Here is a 13349-nt window from a genome sequence, read left to right as displayed (position 1 = left end):
GGAACAGCAATGCTGTTGGTAAATCAGCTACTTCAGACATATGCACCAAGTTATTGCATTTGCTTGGAATATTCTGTTCCAGGTTAGGAGAAAGACAGTCACACATAGACTCATCTTTCAGAAGTGCTGTCTTGGAGGGCTGGTTTAGCTGTTTTATAATAAAGACTCATCTCACTCACAAACCCCCTCTCAGGCTTCTCATTAAGAAATGTCAATGAACATAATATGATACCAAAGCTGTAGAAACCAATGGCAATCTAGAAACCAGGAAAAGAAAACATAGTGAATGACAATAGAGTGGAACATTTAAAGGACTCTCGAGCAGCTGAACTCCCAATCATTCTCCGAACATGAAAGAGGTTTGAACTCTTTATGAAATTAAGTGGAGCTTCTGGAACTGCACACTGAACTATGCTGAACAGGAGGAAATATCTTTACTTATTAGGCCTCAAGAAGATAATCCATTGTGCTAAAGAAACAGCTACTGCCTTTGCTATGCAGCAGGGAGATTACTCCTGTTCAGGTGGATGAGTTGCTTTCAGACCTTTTTTTTCCAGCATCTCTCTGATTTAATACGTTTTAGGAATGGGACAGTAATGTTCTGCCTAAGTTGCAGACAGAAGATCTCAAAAAGACAGGATCCACCATACTTGCAGTAGAAGGACAGCAGAGAAGGACAGGCTTCTGCCTCCATGGGCTCAAATCCAGAATATCTTTGAGAGGATGGGGAAAAGAGCTGAAAAGCATATAATGGAGTGCTAATAGCACTCACCTATCCTATCATTTTCTCTGTGTGTATGCATGTGTATATATATTTATATATAAACAAACTAATATATATAAACGCACACACATAGATACATACACCTTCCTAGGTGTGTGCATATGTAATATTATATACATACACAAACGCAGACTAAACTTTATACAGAGGGAGAATGCATACCAGAGTCTGACACTGGGAAAGGTTTTCTTCAGCGTATTTACACGCCGAGTCTCAGGCAGGATGTGGTCTGTCATTGCAGAGGCCACAGCACAAGGTGAGACTTTGCAAAATGTAATACAAGCTATTAATGCTGGTTGGTCTGCAAAATTCATACGTCGTCCTTAGAAGGGAGGATGTTAGGATTGAGAGGGGATTTTCTTCAAGAACTAGATTGGTTGTTTCTGGAATGCTGAGACAAAAGACACTGAATTGGACACAGGAGGACAAACAGGCAAGGAAATATAAGACTGACTACAGTGACTACACCGTATTGGTTGCAACATACCGGAAAAAAAGATGTGGAACATTAAAACAGTTGTGATAATTCAGCAGTTTCAGTGTGACAGCCTTAAGCAGTAGATGCTTGCTCCTCTGACAACTGTATGTTTCAAATCATGAAGTGCACGATGGAACAATGATGTTATATGTGAATACAACTGCTAATATCAAAATCAATCTTCTGCAGGAAAACCTGTATTTGCTAGACACATCACAGCAGAGATTTCACGGCAAATAATAAGTCATGGCATAATAGCTATCAGTGCAACTGCTTTAGGCTTATTACATTTTGAGTCCAGGACAGCTACATATAATGCCACTTGTGCGTAAGAGAGCAGAGAAATCTAATTAGGATCCTTAATTGGACCTGAGCAACCTGATCTAACATTGAAATTAACCCTGCTCAGAGTGAAGGTGGTTGGACCAGAGACCTCATGAAGTCTCTTCCAATCTAAATTATTCTATGATCTGTAGCATACAAAAGGTTGAATCTCATCTGCCATGTCTGGCAGGAGCAGACGACACCTTCAGCTTCATTCATGGAGAAAGGAAAAGCTGGGCTCTTACTTTTCCATGTTTGACATAGGACAACTTTTGTAAGAGTCAGTGCATCAGCCAGAGTTCCTTGTTAACAGGAATGGTGCAAGAAATGCAGAGACTGGAATCTACTGGGTGCTTTAAAATTCTTCAAAAGAAAGTACACCAGGGCAGAGACAGGGGAATACTGATACAGCACAGGTCAACAATATGGTATTTTTCCTGGGAGGAAAGTGAGAGGAGAGGAAGAGATAAAAGGGTAGTTAGCCCTGTAAGGAGCATGTTCTGATAAAAAAGTGTTACACTTCCCTGCATGCAAATACTGATCCCTCAGAAGCTGTTTCCTCTCAGATCTAATAATCTTCTTTACCTGTTGGAAACACACTGTAATTACAAGTTCCAATGCCAGCTTCTCATTAACGAAGAAATCTGCCCTCGATTCCATGGGGTTTTGTTTTGCCTGATTAAAGATATTGTTAAAGCCTCCACAAACATTTTTGTACCCACACGGACTCCTTATTGAATCTGGCTGTCTTCACTTCCTGTTGTTGCCTCACCGCACCCCTGAAGTGGTTGCCTTTAAGTGGTTGGTGAAATGATTAATATTTATTTAGTAAAGCTCTTTGAAGACGATACATGATAGAAATATCAGCTAACACTATTATGCTTCCAAAAAACAATACAGCTTTTGTGAGATTAAAAGTCTATTCCCCCATTATATTTTTTTAATTTGTTAAAACAAAATAACGTAACCTTCCCTTTGCAGTTTATCCCTCTTATCTCTTCACAGTTTTTAATAGTCAGTATTTCCCATCTGATTACTGCTAATCACATTGTTACACTGCTTTTACAGCCTTGGGGTTTATTACAAAGCTTGTCTATTACTCCAGATAGGCACAAAACAGTAGCAGGTAGGGAGCGATATACATTTTCCAAAGATCAGAACCATTATTTAATGTTTTTTTGTAAATATTTACATTAGAAGCAGGCTAAATGTTACTTAAGATTCGTTCTAAACTGCTGTGTTTAAAGGAAAAAAATCACGAGAACATATGGAACTCATCTGAAGGAGAAAAAAAAGTTACAATTACACAAAAGAATTAATTTCCCGTGCTGTTACCAAAGAGTTGTCTTCATAAAAGGTTGTGGCATGCTTTTGTATCTTAGGTGGAACATTGTGATACTTATCATGTGGTTTGTGGTCTCTTCCTACCATCTGAAGCTCTGGCTGCAGTTTCCCCAACCTGACTGTCCCACCAAATCGGTACACACCCGCATCATGCTCCCACTGGGATTTCTGTTCCTGTTCTGCTCTTTTTCTCCCCCCCTCCCCGCTTCTTCTTCTTAGTCATCTTACCCACAAGCGGCATAAATCAAGGCGAGGCTGTGTTTTCACAGCTAGGCAGTTCTTGCAACATCAGGGCTGAGTTCAGGGAAATGGCTGGAAAACTTGCTATACCCACACACACACCTGCCTTTTGGCTAATGGAAGCTGAGCACAGTGCCAAAGATGTTTGTTTATTCTTGCCCTGGGTGCTTTGATATGTATGCCATCGATGAGGGTAATCACCCTACCTCACAACACGGCACCCATGACTGAATAGAGCCTCACATCGCCTTATAGACCTCCCAGGTGTCTTCTCCAGAGTGTGAGATGTTGGGTCATGTCACTGGAGATGTCCCTACCAGCCTTCTGATGAGATCCCTCTGTTCTTTCACTATTTTGTAAGAGATTTGGGAAGGAGGTGGAAAGAGGGTAGACCAAGTCAAAGCCACTCAGTCAGGCAAGTGCAGCCATGTCAGTTGGGAAATGGCACTTGCTGAACACAAGGACACAGTTTGGTCCAGCTGTGAACAAATACAGTACTCCCCCATGCTACAATGTCATGACAGCATCAAGCCTGTAGCTTTCAACTGATTTGTGGCAGCTTAGGGAAAACCAACAGGATACTGTGTTGTGACTGGAATTAGCCCTTGTGGTATTGCATCTGCTGGGACAGGGGCTGCACAAGCCTTTCCCGCTTCAGACTTCATTTTGGGTGGGGGCTCAGCCACCTACAGTGATTGTCCAGCACCCTGCACACTTGTAGGTGGGCTGGGAGTGAGTGCTGAGGCACATTTGGAAGAGAGGTGGGGCTGCTTGAAAGCGAGAGATGGCGTGGGCACGTGCAGCCAGGCCCTGCCCTCCCCATCCTCGTGGAGTTGTGTTGTCACACCGGCAATGCCGGGGCAGCAAGTTGAGAGGCCCCAGTGTCACGTCCCCCAAGGGCAGGCAGGGCGGGGAGGGCACGTGAGAGCTCGCTGCCTGTGAAGCAGCGCACACCCACCTGCTGCCACACCACATCCCAACAGAACAGGGCCAAGGGTGACTCCAGGCCACTGGCACTCAGTGTGGCCCTGACTGGGTTGTCTCGCTGGACCATCCTGTGCCGCAGTGATGGGACACCCTGAGGGCTAAAAAACCTTCTGCCTCTTTCTGTTCCTCTGTATCTTTCACTTACCTGAACCTTATCCCTCAGAGTAGAGGCCGAAAATTAAATATTTCTTTGCAGGAACTAGAAACACCATGAGGAAAACCAATCCCCTCCTCATTTGCAGTATTTTTACCTGGCTGGAAGATCTGGGAGGAGAGCAGAGAGAAGAGGATGAGAGTCCTCACTTAGAAAGGAGCCACTGGTCCCAATGCTGCGGTTCGGAGAACACTCTCCTGCCTCTGGAGGCCAGGAGCAGAGTCCACAGGACAAGCAGACAGTGGTTTGAAAGCCCCTTTAGCAGCCTGTGTAGCTGCATCAGTAACCACAGCAAGTGGTGTCCCTCTCAGTCTTCACAGCTCAGTCGGGAGATCATGTTCACAGCCAGTTAGGCCTGAGTCTGTCACTGTCCTTGGCAAAACCCCTGCTGGCTCCACTCTGAGTTTTGTCCAAGCAAGGACCCCGCCTCATACTGGTAATTCATGTATTTCATCAAGCAAACTTTGGTAGCTTTGATTCTCCTTAATACAGCAAGAAACTTCCCAATTTTGGAAAGGGTTTGCAGTCGTGGAAGTGGTGGAAAAGTTGGGATCCACCTCCACTCTGCTGTGTACAATGTATGCAGCGGCCCACGTGGTGGAGACACCCAGGGCCACCAACACAGCGGAGCTGGGTGGTGTCCCGCAGGGAGCAGGGGCTATGCTGGCACCCTGACCCCATCCCTGCCCCGAATGGATCCAGAGGCAGGAGTTCTTGTAGGCGGTGGCAACAGGCGCTGTCAGCCTGTCCTCTCCTCTGAAACCACCCAGCTTTAACAGAGGTGGGCACTCAGGAGGAGGTTTGAGTTGCAGCTGCTGGAGTTAAGCGCCTGCTGTAGCAACCTCCAAATACAGCTCCAGACCCTCAGGGGTCCTGGATGTGCTCCTGCCACCAAGAACCGAACCAGCCCAGGTCTTGCTGGAGGAAGGTGCTTGCTCCTGAGGCTTTTTGGTGTGTGTGGAAGCTGGATATTGAACAGTGCGAGCAGGACAGATGCGCATTGTGCAAATGCACAGAAAGGTCTCGTCCCCGTCCTCCTGTGAGGCTGAGGAGGCAGGGGACACCCCTGGTGCCGCCATGCCGGCAAGGATACCTGAGGCCAGCACCATGCAGGGCCCACGTCCTTGACCTGCCCTCCACGCCGGCGCTCAGCGAGGCCTCGCTGCCCCTGGTTTCGGAGGGGCCAGGGGAAGGCGCCGCCTGTGAGGACATGTCGCCTCACGCCCGGGAGCCGAGCGGGGTCAGAGCAGCCGGCGGAGGGCTGAGGTGGGGGCGCCTCAGGGCATCCCCTCAGGAGCCGGCTGCTCCCAGTTCCTCCGCGGGACAAGCCCTGTCTGTGTGATTTTGTCCCATTTTTTGAGTGCGGGAATGTCGAAACTTTTCCATTTTTCTTTCTTTTAAAGCGAGGGAAGCGCCACGCAGGTGCTGCCGCAGCTCAGGGGCGGCGGGCGAGGCGGGAACGCCACCGCCCCTCAGCCGCGCGGCTGCGCTGGGGCGCGATCGCCCCCTGGCGGCGGCCCCCGGCGGCGGCGGCGGGAGGCGCGGGCGGGCCGGGGCGGCTGCGCGAAACTTTCCGCCGGAGCCCGAGTTTGGCCTCCCCGGTGCGGTGTGCGCCGCCGCCCCGCCGCGCAGCGCCCGCCCCTCCCGGGGCGCCGCGGGAGCCCCTCTTGGCCGCCGAATTTAAAAAAAAAGAAAAAAAAAATTCTTTTTTTTACTTTTTTATTTCCTGGCTATCCCCACTCCCCCGCCTCCCCAACCGCCTCCCGAACCGGCGGGGCGGGAAGGGAGCTTCTCCGGTCTGCAAAATCAAAGCATGGCGGAGGCTGGCGATGAGAACCGTCCTCCCCAAAGCATCCAGCGCCTCTGACAAGCGCGGAGCCAGAGGGGGTGGGGGTGGGAAAGGGCGGGAGGGGGGAGAGCATGGGAGGGAGGGGGCGGCCAGTCCTTCCCCCTGCACTTGTCAGATGCAGATGGGACTGGCAAAGTTTGTTTGAATAAAAAAAAAAAAGGCCAAAAAAAAAAAAAAAGGGGAAGAGCAGGAGGAGGGGGAGGGAAAAAAAAAAAAAGATCCTAGAAATCCAAAAAGGCTCATCTGGGAAGGAGAGAGAGGAGAGCGAGAGGAAGCGGGATGCAACTCAACCTGACGCTGATCTGCTTCGTCTTCGGGGGGTTCCTGCCCGACGCCGCGGCCCGGCGGGAGCAGATGGACACGGGGCAGTGCGACCTGCCCCGCGCGGTGAGCCGGGCCGCGCCGCGCCGGGCCGGGGGCGCGGCCGCTGGGGGATGCGCGGCTGGCCGCGGCGGTCCGCGGGAGCCGCCGGGTCGCGGAGGGGGGAGCGGGGGGCGCGGGGAGAGGGACCCCCACCCCCTTCGTGCGTGTGCGCGCGGGCGCGCGTGGCCCCGCAGGTGTGGCGCTGCCCCGCGTGTCCCCCGTGAGGGCTGCGGCGTGCGCGGCGCCGAGGGGGCCCCTCCGCCGGGTGCGGGTCCGGGAGGAGGCGGCGGCTGGGTGGGGGGGCGGTCGGGGAGGCGAGCGGGGGTCACCGCGAGACTGCTCCACGCGGGGCCCCTTCACGCCCGTGGGCTTTGCTTGCTCTAAGCCTGGGTAGGGCTTGTGCACGGAGATGGGGGAGAGGGGACCTCCCCCCCCCCCGAGGGTGGCCTTCCCCCCGAGGGTGGCCTTCCCCCCGCGGGCTGTCTCTTGCCCCTCTGTCCCTCCGCCACTGACGGTCTGCCACTGTCCCCCCTCCTCCCAGCAAGGAGAGCTCAACTCCTTCCTCTGGACCATCCGCCGCGACCCCCCCGCCTATCTCTTCGGCACCATCCACGTGCCCTACACGCGGGTGTGGGACTTCATCCCCGACAACTCCAAGGCCGCCTTCCAGGCCAGCTCCAGCGTCTACTTTGAGCTGGACCTCACCGACCCCTACACCATCTCGGGGCTGGCCAGCTGCCAGATGCTGCCCCACGGGGAGAACCTGCAGGACGTGCTGCCCCGGGAGCTGTACCGCCGCCTCAAACGCCACCTGGACTACATCAAGCTGATGCTGCCCCACTGGATGACCCCGGACCAGCGGGGCAAAGGGCTCTACGCCGACTACCTCTTCAACGCCATCGCCGGCAACTGGGAGCGCAAGAGGCCCGTCTGGGTGATGCTTATGGTGAACTCCTTGACGGAGACGGACATCCGCTCCAGAGGGGTGCCGGTGCTTGATCTCTACCTCGCCCAGGAGGCCGAGAGGATGAAGAAGAAGACGGGTGCGGTGGAAAGGGTGGAGGAGCAGTGTCACCCGCTGAACGGGCTCAACTTCTCCCAGGTAAGGAGGCTCCTGGGCCTCGTGGCTTATCCCAGAGGTAGGGGCTGTTCTCCTCGTGTTTCGGTCAGTTTATGGGGGCAAACCCCAAGCCTGTTGCAGCAGGGTGGGTCACTCGTGGGCTCCAGCGGCCTTTGCGGTGGGCTGCCTGTTCTCCATTGCGCCGATCCGTGGTTGCCTGCAAAAATCCTGTGATGCGTGCAGTGAGTTTATCATGTGTATTATTTATTTGAGAGGCAAATGTCCAGGGTGTGAATGTGTGTGTCCGCTGGCTTGCCGCTTGTGAGGGAAACTTCCACGCCTCCCGTCCTGTCCCGAAGCTGGGTAATAAGTGCTTTTTTTTGTTTGCTTGTTTTTAAACAAAGCAGCTCTGTGGTACTTGTCAGGAAGGATGAAGCATGAACAATGAAAAAAAGAAATTTCAACATTGTTCAAATAGATTTTAAGTAACATGCGAACTGTCGGTCATCTTTTTAGTAGTCACTCTGGGTCAAAACAAACTGGCTCACGTTGCCCACATGTACTGGGGGAAATGAAATGTTCAATCTGTGTGGATTTTTTTTCATTTTAGAACAGGTAAAGTTCAGCAAAAAGAAAAGGATGTAGATTAAGAAACAAAAGTTATTGGTGTAACTGGACTCCAGGATTCTTTTAGTGGATTTAGCTTTAAACAACCAAATACTAAGCCATGAGATCTATTTCATTTCAGTGGATTAATCAGGAACACAGTCACAGCTATTGACTTTGCTTTGTGAAACTGTTTATACAAAATCAGATTTACTAGAAATTCAGGAAATGAATGTGTGTGGAAGAAAACAAATAATCCAGGGGAAATTTAAGATGGTGTCAGTTACTGCTATATTTTATTTTTAACCTGCTTTTCGTCATTAGTTTTGGATCAGCCTATTTCCAGCTTTATCTTACTTGTCCTGGTTTGAGCAAAGAAATTCTTGGTGATGTGGGAATAAGGATTAAAGTACTGATCTTTGGTGTGATTAAAATGTCCTTAGAGTGCCTTCACCCCCTCTCCCCTGAAGTCTAGTGGGAGCTGTTTTAAGGGGAAAAAGTCTGGCTTTCACTAACATTTGGTTCATCCGATATTTCATCTGGAAGTCTAACTCTGCATACAGCCTTCGTAGGAGAAGATAGGTTGCAACGCTTTTGGAGGGATTTTCTTGTTTATCAACAAAAATAATTAACAGAAAGCCCCTCGGGACCTTTGTGTTAACTAACACACGTGCAAAACAAGGAATTCGTTTTACCCTGTTCTGTTTGAAAGGTTTAAATGCCTATCCTCTCTGTTGAACCCCTTCTTTAAGGTGAGGTAAAAATAATTAACCATTCCAGACATCCAATAGCATTTGATTGTATTAGGTCAAAAATGGCAGTTAGAATCAAGTGTGTGAAACCACTTGGTTAAAAATGTACCACTTGGAAGCCTTTTAAACGTGAATCATACTACATTTTTTTCTTTTTACAGAGAGCGAGCGCGCAACAGAGAAAGGAAAAGGGACAGAGTACAAAACTCACTGCTGCTCTTACCATAATTCTGTTTTTCTCTCATTTACAAAATTTTAAATAGAAACAAAAAGTCTAAAAAAGAACAGCAGAAGTGTTACTGCTATTGGCAAGTGAAGGACAGTCATTTATGCAAAAAGTTTGTGCTGATTAAAAAAATACATTACATTTTAATTATTACCGAGTATTGACATTGCTGCTAAAATAAGATCAGTGTTCAGGAGGATTTTTCCTGGATTGAAGCTTTTTCTGGGAACAAGGCCACCAGAACAACATCAGACAAAATTAAACAAAACAAACCAGATATTTATTTTCTTGCTTCCTCTAGCTTTCATGCGTCCTGACACCTGGCTACTTGTTTAACAATAGTAATTTGTAATGTTATCACACCGTCTGGCAGTCCTACTGCTTGGTGTATTACTGTGCTAATTTAGTGGAGTGGATTACTATTGCTAGGCTTCTCCTCCCAATTCCAGGTCTTGGAGCGTTCCTTAAGCAACACGTAATTAAAACACTAAAATGTAAATCAAAAATTGAGCAGTTTTTGTCTTGTAGAGTGTTTGCACAGTTTGATGAGAACATCTGTGATATATTACAGTCCCAAATCTGCTAACAGCATCAGTAGTTTTTACCTGTTTTCAGCATTACTGTTACGGGAATACTGCACACAATTTCTGCATTCAGAATTCAAGTTTTAAAACTGTGCCTTGCTGAATCATGTCAATGCTTTTGTTTCCCCCGTCCCTGAAGTCCAGTATTTTTGCCTTAAGCAAATTAAAAGAGAAAAAAGTTTTTTTTTTTTTAATTTCTTCCCCTCAAAGGCAGCTTTGTGCTACTGCAAATATTTAATCTGACTACATGCACCAAATCTGTTAATCTGATACCGTGAGGAGGAGGAAATCTAGGAGTGGTCCCGGTGTGGTACTTGGTTTTGATCTGCTGTGAAAGAAAGCGGATACACTTGCTTTTTTGACCAGGAACGATCTTTGAAAAGTCCTGTGCGTGGCTTTGAAATGTTGATTGTCTTAGCCGGATGAAAAGATTAAGGTGGCTCATATAATTGGCTGCTTTCCTGGAGAGCCGGCTCTTGCAGGTAGAGCACCGCGCATTGTTTTCTATTGAAAACCCAGAAACTTTGTAGTTTGATGCTCTGCTCCCCCTGAAATCCCTGCTCAGCGGCACCGCTCCGATCACCCTGCTCTGCCGGTGACCGGCTGCTTTCCTGCATGGCTCGCCCGGGGAGCATCCTCGCTCCCCCCGGACGCCGGCGGCTGCTGATCACGCAAAGTCCCTGGACTACTGTACAGCTGGCTGGCAGGGTGTCTGAGTCGCAGCAAAAGGCTGGGTTGGGAGCCCGGCAACAGGGGAATTCAGATTGAGTTTGGGTTGGCTTGAAATTTCACCAGTTCTTGGTATATGAAGTTTCAGGGTTTTCACTGAGGCGGGACAGAAAGAGATGAGAGGCATGAAGAAGAGGAAGCAGACAACTTTTCTGTCTGACAGTGTAGATGTTTATTTGCAGAATGGCCAGAAAAGTGCAAAATCAAGTGGGCCAGGACTGAGAAGAGCTGGTGAGGGGCGCATGGCCGTCAGGGCCTTCTCTTGTTGGGATTCCGGCAGAGGCACTGCAGCCGGTGCCATGACAGGCCGTGAGGACTTGTCCATGTGTCCTCCGAGGGCCATCTCAGGAGAGGGTTAAGCTTCCCCATCCTCTTTGGGACCCTTATGCAGGGCTGTGGTGGAAAGAAGCTCTCCCCAGGCAGACGTATACCGTCGCTGGAGTAAGGAGGATGGTGGCAGTGACTCCTACAGCCGCTCAGGACTGTGTCCACCCTGGTGGCCCAGTGCTGTGGTGGGACCCCGGCTCGGCCCCAGGAGCGAGCGCCCTCGGGCAGCGTCACGTCCCCACTAAACCCTGTACGTTCAGCGGAGGGAAGGTCTCGCTCCTCTACCCAAACCGCTCCACCCTGGGGAGTGGGAGATGGCAGCTCTCGCTCGTGTTTGATCCTGTCTCTCAGCAGGATCCCCAGACTGAGACGGTGCTGATATCCCTTCCTCTGAGTTAGAAATGAAATCCCTCTCCCATCCCGTCCTGAGCTCGCTGTCTTTGGGGAGAACCGTCATTCAGCCCGTGCCAGATGCCCTGAATCCCAAGGTTCGTGAGGGGAATTTTGCGTCAGGGCTGGACTCCATCCGGACGTGTGGGTGGGAGAGGCCGTCAGGCCGGAGAGGAGCTGCCAGCACCCCCTTTTCTCGCCCTGCCCTGGTCGAGGCTTGCGAAGCCCTGACTCCCGTCTTCTCCGGCCTGTATCATTTCCAACTGCAGGGGGAGATGTTAAATATCAAACCGGTGTTGATTGAATCAGAGACGGCCTCAAAGAAAGAAACCTTAGACCGTGCCAGATTAAACTTCACACTTCACCATTCTTCCCCTTTCATTTCTTTGCCGCCTCATTCTCTGCACAAATAAACATCGTCTCCCTACTTTCTACCAATGAGACAGCATTCAAGGGGCAGGAATGACTTCGTTAACAAAATCAGTCTTCATTTCCCAGGTCCTGCTGTTCCATCAAACCCTGGGACATGGCAGCTTTGATTACTCTAGTGATAGGATTAGAGGGGGAACAAGTGCTGTTTAATAAAAGGCCGATGGGTGGTCCCTCACGGCTGGTCACTGACAGACCTGCAGTCTTGGAGCTGGACCTTCAGTGGCAAAACAGCATGACACAGTAATATATAGACAGGGCCACGGCCTGGACTTGCTATTCCATCTCCCCTGTCCCCTTGAAAAATTAAACTTTTCTGTGATCACAAAGCTGGGATTCTCGGAGCTGACAGGGACCTACAGCTGACTTCAAGGGAAATGTGCCCGTTTATATTAATGAAAGATCCAGGCTCAAAGTTTTCTAAACTGGATTAAAGGGCTCAGTTTCAGAGCTACTATTTTTAACAGTCTGTGTAGTTTATTTGAGGGAGTATTATTTATTTGTTTGTTCATTTGTTTTTTATAGGAAAAGTGGGTTTTTTGCCTAATAGAAATTGCCCCTTCTTGATTTTAAAAAACTTCAGTCTTTCTAAAAAGGGCAAGAGTTATCAAAAATAGCTTAGTGTCATCTGTTTTGATTGCTGAATATTGTTGGAAGAAATCTTATTAAAAGGTTTGATTATACGTAGTTAAAAATAATGTGCATAGTTTTCAGCTTGCTGGCTCTGAATAAACTATCATCCCCCTTTGCCTCCCTGCACCCCGCAGAAAAAAGAATTCCCCCAGTAAAATGAAACTTGGGGTAGATATTTGTACAGCAGAAATAGAAATCCTTCCATTTAACTCCCTTTGAATACTAGTGGAGCTGCTTTGCACCTTTATCAGGGGAACTGCTGAGGCAAAACTATGCAGATATTAAAACTACAGTAGCCACAGTAACACCTGAAAGGATCAGCAGCTGATGTTTTATAGCTGTAACTAACTGTACGTGTTGCTCTTTACAGCCTGTTACCGTGTGCTTCTTCACCACAGCCCCCTTGAAAGGCCCACCTTCACATTTGATGCCTGTTAAGAAAAAAGCCAGTCAGTTAATGATGGCTTGAGGGGCAGCTGGCGATTCATCTATTGTATTTATTGTGTATATAACTGCAAGAAGTGTTTGTAGAACAGGTTAGATGTGAGCCCTTCCTTTCTCTGTGATCCTTCACACCTCCCTTGGTAAGATCCAAGCCGAAGAGAGATGTACCTGCCTCCCACGAGCAGATCTGAAGAGGATTTTGCTGGTCTATTTGTTTGCAAAATTATGGGTGCTGCTTGTGATCGTTTTTAGGCAGGAATTTCATATTTATAAGGTGGGCTTTGAAAGGAACAAACCCCCAGAAAAAAGTGTTGAACAAGTCTGGCACTCAAGGGAGTTCCTACTCTATTTGAGGCAGCTGAACATTACCGATGTATAGAAGTCAAATAGCAGAACTGTGCCATTTTTCCTGCCTGTGCGTGTGGCGAGAGATGAGTTGAGGTCAGAGCATGGTCTCTTTGGCTCTGGCGATGACGGGTCCCGGCGGCAGGGAGCCCTGGTACCGGCTGCAGCGTGAGGGGCACCTGGGCACACCCTTTGCTCCCTGCAGGAGATTCACTCCCCAAGCTCTGCTTTGGGGAAGGGGATCAGAAGAGGTACAGATGACCCAAATCCATCCCTGTACTTAGGCACTAATGCTGCTTTC

At 49.1% G+C, this 13349-nt stretch overlaps 1 protein-coding gene across 1 annotated transcript in view; it reads left to right on the top strand.

The window, feature by feature from the left end:
• Positions 1-6101: 6101 nt before the first annotated feature.
• The window catches only part of TRABD2B (TraB domain containing 2B), a gene marked incomplete at its 3' end in the record, with an annotated part of 293204 nt that continues 285956 nt past the window's right edge, over positions 6102-13349 (top strand). Inside the window, exons 1-2 of the mRNA XM_082003217.1 lie at positions 6102-6547; positions 7065-7625. Of these exons, the coding sequence (XP_081859343.1) occupies positions 6440-6547; positions 7065-7625 (669 nt within the window). The 5' untranslated portion in view covers positions 6102-6439. The remainder of the gene's footprint in view (positions 6548-7064; positions 7626-13349) is intronic.

Source organism: Phaethon aethereus (genome assembly GCF_964289735.1).
Source record: "Phaethon aethereus genome assembly, chromosome: 8".
NCBI classification, from domain to species: Eukaryota; Metazoa; Chordata; class Aves; order Phaethontiformes; family Phaethontidae; genus Phaethon; species Phaethon aethereus.
The sequence above is the reverse complement of the archived record's forward strand: the minus strand, read 5'-3'. Positions and strand labels throughout refer to the sequence as shown.